Below are 15,000 nucleotides of genomic sequence, written 5' to 3' on the forward strand. Positions count from 1 at the left end.
TTTTTCACTTGTAAATCTATATTGCAGTATTGATACTTTTACTTAAGTAAAATGTCTGAGTACTTCTTCCACCACTGACACACACACACACACACACACACACACACACACACACACACACACACACACACACACACACACACACACACACACACACACACACACACACACACACACACACACACACACACACACACACACACACACACACACACGCCGAGGCCCAAGGCTTTAATGTTTGTGGTGTGGAAAGTAACTAAGTATATACATTTTACTCAAGTACTGCACTTATAAAGCTGGACTATGTAACTTTCCTCTTCCGCCCCAGATTTGAACCCGGTTTCCTGCGTAGTTGATGAAATGTTTACCATTGAGCTAATAGAGCCTCAGGTCAGGGGATACATTTAATCTTGACCACCGGGTCAAAATTCGTGTCAGATCCAGTGTCTAGGTGAGACATGACCTTTGACACATTACATTACATTACAGTCATTTAGCAGACACTTTTATCCAAAGTGACTTACAATAAGTGCATTCAACATAGGTAGGGAACAAAACTACTAATCACCAGAAGTCTTAAGTGCATTCTCTTCTAAAACAAGCAACTAAGAGTATACCTAGTGCTAAGGTAAAATTGCAATATATCAGCTACCTACTTTCTTAACCAGATGAGACAAATGGGAAAATCAAATGAGCAAGAGCTACAACAAATAAGTGTATCGAATAAACAAGATCCAATAAGACAAGAGCTCGTACAACTAATTGACAACAAGAAGGCAAGGCGAAGAGGAAGGGTAGTGTATCCTGAAGAGGTGGGTTGCGGTGAAAGATGGGCAGTGACTCTGCTGTCCTGACATCAGTGGGGAGTTCATTCCACCACTGTGGGGCCAGAACAGAAAAAAAGCCGTGACACGATCTAAATGTCTCAATAAGAAGAGCAGGGAGACCAAATACAACCACCCAGATTGTTTAAGTTATAATTGTATTAACATAACTCTACCATACAGATTGGACAACATTACATTGTATTCATTTTAAAAGGTGTGATTTGGAGGTACTTTGACTTTACTGTAGTGGAGTATATTACTCCACTACATCCGAGAGTCAAATATAGTATTTTTTACCCTGCAACAATTACTTGAAAACTTTAGTTACTAGTTGCTTTGCAGATTTAGATTATTGATACTGAACATACATTAACCACTTCAGCCCTATTTTTTATTCAAAAATCTACAAGGTCTACAATGTCACAGCGCGTGAAGCGGTGGATCGGCTATTTTTGAAAAAGTTTGACAAATTAAAAAACAAAACAAAAAAATTACTACTTTCACTTTGGTACTGAAAGTATTTTGATGCCAATACTTTAAAAAATATATATAAATTTTTTTGTTGCTTTTGTGCCTTTATTGACAGGATAGTAGTCTGACAGGAATTGGGGAGAGAGATGGTGAGTGACATGCAGCAAAGTGCCGTCGGTATCGGGACTCGAACCCCCGACAGCGCTGTCAGGCTACTTTGGAGCCTATATAGGTGCCTGGACCGCTACGCCAGCGGTCCGGGCCGATGCCAATACTTATTTGCACTTTTACATCAAGTCCAGTCAAGTCAAATCATGAACACGGGCCTTTTACTTGTAACGGATTGTATCTGTATTGATTGTGGAATTGCTGCTTTTATTTAAGAAAAAAACAATCAGAGTATTTCTTCCAGCGGTGCGCTAGTGGAACATTGATCTGGATGAGAGGCTAAATGGTAGTGTGTCACCCAGACAGAACGCCCATGTGGAAAGCCTTTACATTTGAGCCATTAAGCACTCCAACCATATCCCATTAAGACCGGGAACGCATCTGTGTCATTTTTACATTTCTTTGGCTAATCACGCTATGAGCTTGTATAGACATTCTATATTTTTGAAAAATCTTGAATTTTTTTGCAAATATTTGAATATACATATAATTATTTTTGAAGCGATCATTTTTAACTCAAATCTTTGCTTCTGGGGGGGTCCCTGGAACAACATATTTTGAGATGGGGGTCCGTGGCCAAATACATATCATTTTGGGGGTCCTTGACGCGAAAAAGTTTGTTCACGATTTCAAAATAAATAAATAGCAGATCTACAAGTTCATAGCGGAGCTATGAGCTTGTATATCTGCTATTTATGAATAGCCCAAAGTATAAGATAATGGTTAAAGTGGTTAAAATGCTTTCCTGGTTCTAATGTGTTATTGCAGAGAGCACAGTGATACGCACATAGATTACCACTCCAACCATAATAACCATCAATAACCCCACAGCTCCAAGTTCACTGACACTGACAACAACACAGCACTAAGGAGTTCACATGAGGAGAGGAGGGTTTGGTGGTTCTTTGGGTCAGGAGTATATAACCTCCTGTACAGCACAGTGGCCCTCAACCTCTTTCTGGTTCAGGGCCCCTATTGAAAATCCCACATGAGCCCCGAAGCAGTGACCTAGCATAACCTAGCATGCATATTCAGTGCTGCAGTCTAGTTTTTTTCAGACGGTATACCATAATTATTCCCTCGCGCACGGCACGTGCACATATACAGTATACGCGCGCGGCCGGTCACACAATGAATTCTTGTGGTTACAGAGGGTGTACGACTTATACACCGTATAAAACGTTTTTCTGGGTACTCAAAGTCGCTTAACGTAGCATGCCTTTTTTTTTTTTACTTAATTTTTTTATCCCACGATTTTGTAACCCCATTTTTTACACCCAGTGCCAATTGTCTATGTAATCCTGGGCACTACCTTCCCTCTGCCAACCTAGGGAGGCCAGGGCCGAGCTCATGCCTCCTTCAATGCATGAGAGCCAACTGACCTTCTTGTCACCTGACAGGGGTGACAAGCATCCCCATTCCTTAACCTAGCACCCATATCCCCGTAGCATATCCTTGAACCTATAGTGCGTAGCAAAAAATCCTGAAGGGGGCGTCAACAAGTGTCATTTGGTAGCGGCGGACATATTGGTGTGTCATAAACAGCAAATGAGCAAAGCGGGGAAAAAATAGGCGAATATGCTACACAAATAGGTGAAAATTCAGCAGAAACAAGCAAACATCTACAAGCTGAAATTGCATGGCGCCCGCTTGTAGACCATTTACACAACAAAGTATGAGGTAAAGTGCTGATGTACGATAAAGTGCACACAGGGCATAAGGGGTTATATGTGACTTCAGGGGGTAAACATTGGGACGGAATGGTTGTGATGTTGGGTAAAAGCGTAGGATGTGAATTGTGTGTGTGTTTATCATGAGCTGAAGTATCTCTGTGTTGTTGTGAGGAAGGCCGAGGAGTGTGGAGACAGACAGAGCTAAAACGAAGCTACTTCTGTTTTAACCCATTAAGACCGCAAACACATCTGTGTAACCACTTTTGCCATTATTTTTATACTTTGGCTATTCAAAAATAGCAGATAATACAAGCAATGAGCTTGTAGATCTGCTATTTTTGAAAAATCTAGAACAGTTGTGCAAATCTTTGAATATATATATTTTTTAAAGCAAACATTTTAAACTCAAATCCTTGCATCTTGGGGCTCCCTGGAACGACATATTTTGAGAAGAGGGTCCGCTGCCAAATACATATCATTTTGGGGGTCGTTGACAGCATCACAGAGCATAGAGAGCCACATAGGTTAAAAAAAATTAAGGATTTAGAAGACATTTGTAGAATCCCCAGAAGCAAAGAAAAAAAAATCTTAAAAAAATATATCTATATATTCAAAGATTTACATAAAAAAAATAGCAGATATACAAGCTCGTAGCTTGTATATCTGCTATTTTTTTAATAGCCGCAAAGAAATCTAAGATGACACAGAGATGCGTTCCCGGATTGAATGGGCTAACCTTTATTTATCACGGTTGAGTGAGCGCGGTGCTTGTCAAACGGACAGGCTGGAGGCCTCTTTATGCTCGAAAAGGTAAAAACAAACAAACACGACGCTCTCTATGTTCATATCTCCACCGTGGTGACACGTTTGTTCTGTTTATCAGTGTTTTCCTGTCCGCTACGGCTCTATAAAAGAGCCGCTGTGACAAAACTGTTAAAAGGACGTTGGGAATACATTTTCATCCAACCGGCAAACAATGTCACAGATCCATGTGTTCCGACAAGATAATTCAGGTCGGAGCGTTTGTTCAAATATTATTTATTTATATAAAAGGCAAGTCTTGTCAAGGACTGGCTAAGTTGCGATGACACAGCTGACCCCACTGTTATCTTTTGGGGGTGCAAAAACAAGCAACCTTTTTGTCCTTGTCCGACACTTTCTCCGACACTTGCGCACTTATTTTGTGCCGAGTTTTGCGCCCCGCTTACCCGGAACACCTTCATAGGGTTTGCTTGAGTACAGCTCTCTTGTTCCCCTAGGTCACTTTCAGTCGGATATGTCAACTTTTTTAATTGATGTTGATAAATCATGTTCATTTTTGTGTTTTATTTGTATTTATTATTTTATTTTCCTCACACTTGTAATCTCGGCACCGCTGGAAAAGAGGGTGTCAGCCCCGTCAGTGTGTTTTCCGAGAATTCGATAAAGGTTGAACATTCCACAACTCCACAGTTTAACTCGACCAGCATTGAGACGGAGACTATGAAATCAAGAGTTCATTTGTCCATTTGTAACACTAATGTACGAACGGAACCAAATGGACCCCGTCGTACGTCGTCCATTTGGTTCCATTCGTAAAGTCTCAGTGTTAACCCATTAAGACCGGGAACGCATCTGAGTCATTTTTAGATTTCTTTGGCTATTCAAAAATAGCAGATCTACAAGCTCATAGATCTGTACGAGCTTGTAGATCTGCTATTTTTTTAATTTAAAAGTGCAAAACTGCAAATCTTTGAATATATAAATGTTTCACTCAAATCTTTGCTTCTGGAACAAAATATTTTGAGATGGGGGTCCGCGGCCAAATACATATCATTCGGGGGGTCTTTGACATGAAAAGGTTTGAGAACACTGATATTATAGCAACATACGTTTTTTGTTTTGTTTTTACTGTTAGGATTTAGATGACATTATAGAATCCCCAAAAGCTAAGATTTGATTTAAAAATGTTGTTAAAAATATATATTCAAAGATTTGCACACATTTTCAAGATTTTTTCAAAAAAATAGCAGATCTACAAGCTCATAGCGCGGCACTCGGTGCCGCGCTATGAGCTTGTAGATCTGCTATAGCCAAAGACATCTAAAAAATTACACACATGCAGATGCGATCCCGGTCTTAATGGGTTAAATTATTAAAACTCATTTCCAAACCGCTACATGTTTTTTTTTCTTCCTGGGTATAGAGCCACATGTCGAGTCGTTGGCCCACACACACCTATAAGCACAATTCCAGCGGCGCTCTGTCATCAAGACACGCACGCCGTGGCATTTCCATTACTCCATCTGTCACAATCTCATTCCCCACACTGTCGCTGACAGACAGACAGACAGACAGACAGACAGACAGACAGACAGACAGACAGACATAATGGACAAGATATCTATTTTGTCACAGATTGCACCGACATTACTTTTTTCCCCCCAAAACCCTGTGACAAGTTACGAACGCGCCAACGGAACGAGACACGTGTCGGCCATTTTCTCGCTCATAATGTCACACACTGATGCACAGACACACGCGCCTGGTAATACATATTATATTTATATATATATATATATCTGTCAACTGTGACAGCTTTAGAATTTATTTGATGAAAAACACTGTATTTCTATATATTATTTATGTGACGACGGGCGGATGTACCACCTCAATAAACTCAATGAGGATAGTTCCAATGCTTGATTCCGATTGGCTGAGTCCCGTGGGAAAACACTTGATAGGAGTGCATGCATGAGTATCAGCGCGTCGACACGTTGTTTACAATATTCACCGTTTCCGTTTCGTGGGTATATGTATTACCGTTTGTGACTTTGTTTTTCCTATGGCAAGGCAAGGGGAGCGCTCCTTTTCGTCCTGTGTATGTGCAAGGTACATGTGTGTGTACAACTTATGTTTCAATTTTTGTTCAGAAACTTTTTTACTTAAAAGACACCAGTGCCCTTCAGTACATTCCATATATTGCACAGCAACTGTCCTCTGTCAAACACATTCGATCATGTAAACATTTAACATGAACTAATGTGATATAAGATTGTTTTTCTGCTTGGGCTCCACCCTGCTTTAGACAGGCTGGCATTCTTGTGGCATTTGCAATTAAATGTAGTCTTTTGTCTATATGGGGCAGGAAGAGTTGAAAGATAGGCGTTTCTGCCCCTGGGTTTAACAAAAGGATTTATAATGAAGGTCTGTCTTTCATGTGTTTATCTATGTTTATCAAACGGTTGGAAGTTGGAGGTGGGATTACAATATATTGCCATTTGGTGGCATGTGTATACAAGTCACCGGCATTCAGAGTGTGACTGAGTTCAACTGTGGTTGCTTCCATTGCGGTTCTGTGCTGTGTTGCTGAAATTGTAAGTTCTGAACTCCTTTTGATATCAAAATATAACACTCAGTCTTCTCAAAACTGTGAACGTGTCTCTGCCTTATTTTGTCTATCTTATTTAACTGAGTCCCCGTTCAGATTTCCAGCACAAGGCAAGTTCAGTAATACTTTCTTGTAGAGACTATTCTTGTAGCGGAATCGTTATTAAAAAAAACGGTTTTGAAAAGCACTGTTAGAAAAGCAATAAGCCACGGAGGCAAGGCCATGGTTTACCCCTGATTGTTGTAACCAGTGTTGATTTCGTCGACTAAAACTACGACGAAAGATGTTCGGCGACTACCTTTTTTCACTGACGAAAACTAAATAAAAACGAAATAAAAACTAAGTTATGATGACTAAAACTCAGGCTAAAGATATTTACAATTTCGTCAACAAATTAAAAACTAGACTAAAATGTCAGGGAGGGACGAGTGGAGAAGAGATCTAGTAGAACAAGACAAGTCATGGTATGTTTGGTTGCGCTCTGGTGTTGCGCTCTGAAAATAGCAGATCTACAAGCTCACAACGCACCGTGCTGCGTCACCCTGTCAGCTTGTAGATCAGCTATTTTCAGCATGCAACCAAGTGTAAAATCTGCCATTACGACGCCATCAAGGCAACCGCCAAAATACATTTTAGTCGACTAAATCAACTGTGGATTTAGTCGACTATAATCTATATGATGTTTACTCAACTAAAACTAGACTAACAGTAAAACATTTCAGATGACTAAAACTAAATGGAATTTGATTCAAAAGACCATGACTAAAACTGAATCTAAATTTGCTGTCAAAACCAACCCTAAAACCACGGCCTCTGGCTTATGGCTTTACTGTAACTGTCTGAATGGATGTGTAAGGCAGTGCTTCTCAAACTTTTTCATGTCAGGGACCCCCAAATTGATATATATTTGGCCGCGGACCCCCATCTGAAAATATGTTGTGCAGGGGACTCCCAGAAGCAAAGATTTGTGTTAAATTGTTTTCGCTTTAAAATAAATATATTCAAAGATTTGCACGAATCTTCACGATTTAAAAAAAATAGCAGATCTACAAGCTCATAAATTACTGTGATGCTATATTCACACATTTTGCTCCTGGAACCCCCTCAAGGACTTTGAGAACCAACGGTCCTGCATGGACCGCCACACGCCGGGCAACAGACTGCATCTGTCTCATCATAATTCTGTGCAGTACAGTACATGCTGTTCTAACTGATGCAGGTGAGATGAGCTTCAGAAGCCATCAGGGACAGTGATGGTCCTGGGAATGATTTGCAGCAGGCTAAATTCTAAATGGAACACCTTTTTTTCTCATTAGCGGATTTTTCAAAAAATAAGCACATTAATGGATATACGCAGTCCATGTCCTGCTCATGTTTTTAAACCCTATTTGTACCTATAGCGCTGCTATAGGGTCCTGATGAGAGTAGCGTAAACACAAACATAATATAACACCCATCCTCCACCCACTGCCGAATACAAGATATCTCTGGATCTGTGTCATTTGTTTTCGATTTCTTTGGGCTATTAAAAAAATAGCAGATATACAAGCTCATAGCGCGCCACCGAGTGCCGCACTATGAGCTTGTAGATCAACTTTTTTTTTTTATCTTGGAAAATGTGTGCAAATCTTTGAATATATGTATTTTTTAAAGCAAAAAAATGTACTTAAATCTGGGGGTTCCTGGAACAAAATATTTTGAGACCAAATACATATGTAACAATGTTTTCTAAATCCTAACAGTACGTTGCTATATCAGTGGTGCTCCAACTTTTTCATGTCAAGGACCCCCAAAATTATATGTATTTGGCCAGGGACCCCCGTTATTTATTTCTGTCAGTCAAAGAGTTAATATCAATTCTGTACTGTTCACCTGTAAAAAAAGTGTTTTCTAAGCTCAATGTGAATTCCTGGTTAAAATAAAGCACTGCACTTCTCAATACGGGGTCCGGGGACCACAGGGGGTCCCGAATGGACCTTCACAGGTCTGTAACTCGTACAGAGCGTACACACGTTTGTACGCTCTCAGGGTGAGATGAACTTTTACAGTGTAGGTCGGGGGTGGCAGAGATGTGAAATCGCATCAAATAGGCCTCAAACTGAGACGCCTGAAATACAATAAAAGAATCACTGAAATAAAGGTTATATAATGTCGTCTCTGTCGGTTTGGAAACCTCATACGTCCAAAACTGTTACTTCTCAGGATTCAAATTCAAAAAGTAGTATCAAAAGTAGCAGATCTACAAGCTCGCAACGCGGCGCGGCGCGTTTCGAGCTTGTAGATCTGCTACTTTTGATGCTTTTGTGTGACGCTGTAGTGTGATCAAGTAGGGCGTTAATTTACGGAAAAACACAAAAAGTTAAAGACGGGGTGCCGTGATTTTCAGTGATTCCCCCCCCCCCCTAAAACATGATCATCAGGTATTATGGTTATACAAGGAGGAAGATTCTTTTCAAAAAAGTGTACAGAAAGTGTTAAAAAAAATTCAGTTCATTAACACATTCCATGCCAGATGTTAATCTCATAATGTACTCACCAGTGCCAACGTGTTATTGTTGTTTTTTTGTTTTTTTCATGTCGCCATAGATCTTGTTAAAATCCTTAAGATTGAGCCGTACACGGTCTGTTTACATCCGCGACATCTCACTGTATCTACCAGTGAAAACCGCATGTAAAACGGATCTCCATGATTGTAGTTAGAGCGGATTACGTTAAACAGTGATATGCGAGGAGAAAAAACTACAGGAAGAGAATTGAGTTTCAGTGTGCGCTTTAGAATGGGGGCCGACGTGATCCACAAAACCGGATCCCAAATAATTCTGTTTCCGGTCTTCAAACCCGAACCGGAAATGGATCAAAAAATTCCGAAAGTGCACCTGGAAAATTTTCAACGCGAATCGGCGGTTCGCGTAGATCTACGCGACTGGCACGCTGCGGCTTTAAATAGGTTCGCGTAGATCTACGCGATTGGCATTCAATGTGTTAAGTATAGGCTACCTGGTTCTCACCTTAGCACCTCACACCTAAACCAGTCCCTCCGCCTCCTGTCCTAGTCCCTCCTCCTCCTCCATGCCCACACCTGTTGTGTTATGATAATGAGGGGGAGGGTATATTTCTACTGCGTCATTAAAGCGCTGTTTTTCTATTGGCACGTTTGACCCTCGAGGTTTCAGCCTCCAGGAAGAAACTCAAAATAGTCAGAGATGACTAGTCAGAGAAGACTTATTAGCCTGGGGGTCCTGCAATAAGTGTCAATTTGGGGGTCCTTGACATGAAAAAGTTTGAGAACCACTGGTGAAGACTATGGTGACGGAGAACGGGAGGCCGATGGGCCGACCATGGAGGCCCGTCGATCGGCTTCTAATCACCGAGGGCACGGAGCAGTTTCGTCTCCCTCGGGGACGTTAAAAAAACTGCCAAAGTTCAAAACACGCCACGAAACCGCCGAGTTTTTAGCTTTGCCGATCTGCTACTTTTGCTGTATTTGTATTTGAATCCTACAAAGTAACAGTTTTGGACATAGGAGGTTTCCACACGACAGAGACTATATATATATATATATATATATAGAGACTATATAGAGGCTGAGTGGCTCAGGGAGTAGAGCGGCCGGATGACAACCGTGAGATTTCCAGTTCGATTCCCGGGCTCCCCCAGAGTCAGTGTCGAAGTAGGCTGCCCTAGCCTTCCTGCTTTCGTGTCTAGAGGGGCGGGAGCAAGACGCTGAACCCCTAATTGCTCCCGATGAGCAGGTTGGTGCCTTGCATGGTTTCCTCCTCCATCGGTGTGTGAATGTGTGTGTGAATGTAATGCACAATCTATGTAAAGCGCTTTGGATAAAAGCGCTATATAAATGCACCATTTTATACATATATATATATATATATATATATATATATATATATATGTTAGTGATGACAGGTGTGTTGCTATACCTGGACAGGTGGGACAGCAGTGTCCCGGCAGGATGCTGGGGTTCTCACAGTCTGGGACGGGACAGGAGATCAGGGAGCACATCTCGCGCTCTCCGTGGCAGTAGCAGTCGCGGCAGCCGTCGTGCCAGCTCTCGCCACTGTCGTGATGGCGGCCGTCCATGGACAGACACGCCCCCTTCCTGTCGGACGGCGCCACGGAGGACGGCGTGACAGGCTGGTCTGGACCGAGAGAGAGAGAGAGAGAGAGAGAGAGAGAGAGAGAGAGAGAGAGAGAGAGAGAGAGAGAGAGAGAGTTGACACTAACATGTTACAGTTTCACAATCTGAATGACCGAGCGCGGCACCGAGTGCCGCGCTATGAGCTTGTAGATCTGCTAAAATCTTGATTTTTTCTTTTTTCTTTATTTTACAAGAATCGCCTCAGGTCTTAATGGGTTAAATTAAACTTTCATCCTGGTGGCCCTATATATCGCATGTCATTATAGTTGCAAACTAAATCAGAAATAGCTCCATCTGCAGTGCATGCTCTCAACGCCTTGCATCAATCAATTGATCAATTTCAATCAAATCGTTGTGAGCTTGTAGATCAATAAAAAAACAATCAATCAATCTAGAATGTGTCGCATCTATTTTTGAAAAGTTTTGAACAGGCCTTAAAAGGTTAAATTAATGCTTTTAAATCACATTAAAATTACTTTAGCTTCAATACACATGTGGAAGATTAATTAGAAATAAACAGTGAAGTCCCCCAAAACATAAATCAATAAAATAAAATAAAATAAAATATATAACTATTAAATGATTGGAACATTAATATGATGTCAAATCATTTCTTGGGATTAAGTGTAATTAATACTGTAATGTGTCTCTAAATGCCATAAGTGAAGCCAGTGGAGCGGTCGGGGAGCTTGTTAAAAAAACTTCAAAAAAAGTGTTTGATTCGGCTCCTGAGAGAAACGACCGGACGAGCGGGCGTTTCATCCACCGGGAGGCCGTTTTAATTGTGCCGTCAGCGTGGTCCAGCGAGCCTGCCCTCGTTTATTTGAGCTTATCCAATGAACTCCAGCTATCTGACTGTTACTCAAACGCACCACATTCCATTGGTTCAGATCATTTAGCAGGGCTCGGTAAATCATTCGGGGAAAGGAGAGTCATTAGCCTCTCGGTGCACATCCATCAGTGAGCCCAATTTATTTCACATATATCCTCGCTGTCTGTCGGGACGAAAAAACTTGAATCTCCGTATTTCTTTCTATGCTTTTCTTTTCATAAATTAACCCATTCAATCCCCAACCGGGGACGCATCTCTGTCATTTTAGATTTCTTTGGCTTTTCAAAAATAGCAGATATACAAGCTCAGAGTGTGGCACCGAGTGCTGCTCTATGAGCTTGTAGATCTGCATTTTTTTTTTAATCGTGAATATTTGTGCAAATCTTTGAATATATATATTTTTAATGCAGACATTTTTAACTCAAATCTTTGCTTCTGGGGATTCTACAAATGTTAGATTTTTTTTGAAAAAACGTATGTTGCTATAATCAGTGGTTCTCAAACTTTTTCATGTCAAGGACCACCGAATAATGTTATGTATTTGGCCACGGACCCCCATCTCAAAATATGTTGTTCCAGGGACCCCCCAAGAAGCAAAGATTTGAGTAATACATTTTCGCTTTAAAAAATATATACTGTATATATATTCAAAGATTTGCACAAATGTTCACAATGTCTCAAAAATAGTAGATCTACAAGCTCAAAGCACGACACTCGGTGCAGCGCTATGAGCTTGTATATCTGCTATTTTTAAATAGCCAAAGTATCTATCTATCTATCTATCTATCTATCTATACACCCTTAACAGTGCTTGCATAGTGTAGGACAAAGGAAATACAAGAGAATGCACAGTAAACATGTCAGATATATAGTGGCCATACTCCATACTGTACTGAGCTGAACTGTTGTTATCTCCAGGGCAATTAGTAAGAGTTTTGGACAGTTTGGAAGGAAAGCAAAGTAAAGTAAAGCTCACAGACCTCTGCAGGCACACTGCAGGCAGCCCAGCGCGTCCGTCTTGAAGCCCAGAGGACAGGACTCTTCACACGGAACCTCCGGACACTTCTTACATCTGCACGTTTCACAGCCGTGTCTGTTCTTACTGCCAACATAAACACACACAAAGATGTTACCCCTAGAACAGTGGTTTTCAACCCTTTTCATGCCAAGGACCCCTACATTAATATATATTTGGCCGTGGACCCCCATCTGAAAAATGTTTTGTGCCAGGGACCCCCAGAAGAGAAGATTTGTGTTCTGGTTCTGGTGATTAGTAGTTTTCGTTCCCTACCTATGTTGAATACACTTATTGTAAGTCGCTTTGGATAAAAGCGTCTGCTAAATGACTGTAATGTAATGTAACTAGAAGTTCTGCCCGCTACGCGGGCAGAACGTCTAGTACCCCCCCCCCAACAAAGAAAATATCGTTTGGGGGTACAAAATCATGGGATCTCCAGGCCGTGACCTACAGACACGGCGAAGGAAAACTGTAAAGCCACAGCCACGCATGCAAGATGTTGCACATGAACTCTGCAGCCGCACTGAGGCGCTCCAACACAAACACTCTGACATTAAGCTTCACACAACAAACATCAGCAGCAAACACAACATTCACCACAATGACAAACAAATTACGTCCGCGCAAAAATAAGCGAGGGCTCGCTTATTTTATTCTCTCTCTCCCACCCTCACTCTCTCTCCCCATCTCTCCCTGTGTGTGCGCATGGCTGTCCCCCCCGCCCCACCCCCACCACACACACACACACACACACACACACACACACACACACAGAGACGTGCGTGGTGTCACTCTCTCCCCATTTTTCTCTCTCTCCCACCCTCCCTCTCTCTCCCCCTCTCTCCCTGTGTGTGCGCATGGCTGCCCCCCCCGCCCCACCCCCACCACACACACACACACACACACACAGAGACGTGCGTGGTGTCACTCTCTCCCCGTTTTTTTTTGCACTACAAAGCCTTGAGTGTGTGTGTGTGTGTGTGTGTGTGTGTGTGTGTGTGTGTGTGTGTGTGTGTGTGTGTGTGTGTGTGTGTGTGTGTGTGTGTGTGTGTGTGTGTGTGTGTGTGTGCCAACATACGCTGGTGGGTGAGTACGCACCGCCTTCAGCCAATTGCAGTGCATTTTTGCCACCTCCGCGACTAATGTGACGCAACAGGACTTTTGAGATGGCCATGGCCAAAATAGGTTGCCTTATTCGGATACATGCGTGTGACTGGCCGCCCCTGCCGGTTCTCTGAATTTTTATTTTTAAATAGGCTCTGTCATGATTAATTGACCACACATATGAAGTGAAACAACTAAATTCTATCCAAACGATATCTTATAAGTAAATTCCGTGCCTCAAAGAAGAAGTTTGAGAGCTTTGTGAAGTTGAAAAGTCCGGAGAAAGCTGGCCACAGAAACAATGGACAGAAACAATGGCTGCCGTTCGTGTTTGAGCGACGACGCTGATAGGCTCCGAGAGTGAGGTTGGGTTGCCATGTCCAGGTGTTGTAAGCGTGAAGTGGGTGTAAATTTGTTAGAGAAAGTGCGTCGACGCATGCGCAGTGCGCAGCTTTGTGTTTTTTCATGAAGCTGGTTGCTTGTTGCTCGCGCACGATCTGGCAACAGCGGTGCATACGCATGCGCAGTGCGCAGTTTTTTCGTTCCCACTTCGTTCCGTTCCCAGGTACAGCCAGTTTGCGAATTGTAATATAGATGTAATGTTAAACAAAATGCAAAATAGCAGATTTGCAACGCCTCGCACTGTGAAGCGTTGTGAGCTTGCCTTGTAGATTGGCTGTTTTAGGCAAAGAGGTTCGGGGTTGGTCTATGAAATCTATGAAAATACAATTTTATACAGTATGTAGTGGGGGTCCCTGCTTCATCTCTCTTTCAGCTAAGGGGTCCTTGGTCTGAAACACGTCGAAGACCCCTCGCCTAAATTGTACACACACACACACACACACACACACACACACACACACACACACACACACACACACACACACACACACACACACACACACACACACACACACACACACACACACACACACACATCTTGTGAGGACATGGAGACTGCCATTTTATTACACTATACTATTTTGATCTTACATGTTAATAATGTTATTATTAGCTGGAAACAGACACACAGACGGTGGGAGGAACGTACACTGCTGCTATATTGCTTTCATTATGACTATTTTGATCTTATTGCATTTTTTTATTGCCTCCATTGTTGAGGAGAAGTACTATCATTCCACTGCCTGGTTTACAGAAAGTGCACGTCGCCCTCTGACGGGTGGAAACCTCATTATGTCCAAAACTGTTACTTTCCAGAATTCTAATTAAAAAATAGCTAAAGTAGCAGATCTACAAGCTCAAAACGTGAAGAGCTTGCGGATCTGCTACATTCATTTAAGAAAAAAACCCCCACAAAAATACTAAATTAAAAAACTAAAAAAACTAAGCTATGATGACTAAAACTAAGAATAAATATATTGAC

At 41.9% G+C, this 15,000-nt stretch overlaps 1 protein-coding gene across 1 annotated transcript in view; it reads right to left on the reverse strand.

Moving 5' to 3' along the window:
• crim1 (cysteine rich transmembrane BMP regulator 1 (chordin-like)) overlaps nucleotides 1-15,000 on the reverse strand; it is a gene marked incomplete at its 5' end in the record, with an annotated part of 124,327 nt that overhangs the window by 24,486 nt on the left and 84,841 nt on the right. The window contains 2 exons of the mRNA XM_080413513.1: nucleotides 10,445-10,663; nucleotides 12,475-12,596. Of these exons, the coding sequence (XP_080269639.1) occupies nucleotides 10,445-10,663; nucleotides 12,475-12,596 (341 nt within the window). The remainder of the gene's footprint in view (nucleotides 1-10,444; nucleotides 10,664-12,474; nucleotides 12,597-15,000) is intronic.

Source organism: Gymnoscopelus braueri (assembly GCF_963280865.1).
Source record: "Gymnoscopelus braueri genome assembly, chromosome: 19".
In the NCBI taxonomy this organism is placed as follows: Eukaryota; Metazoa; Chordata; class Actinopteri; order Myctophiformes; family Myctophidae; genus Gymnoscopelus; species Gymnoscopelus braueri.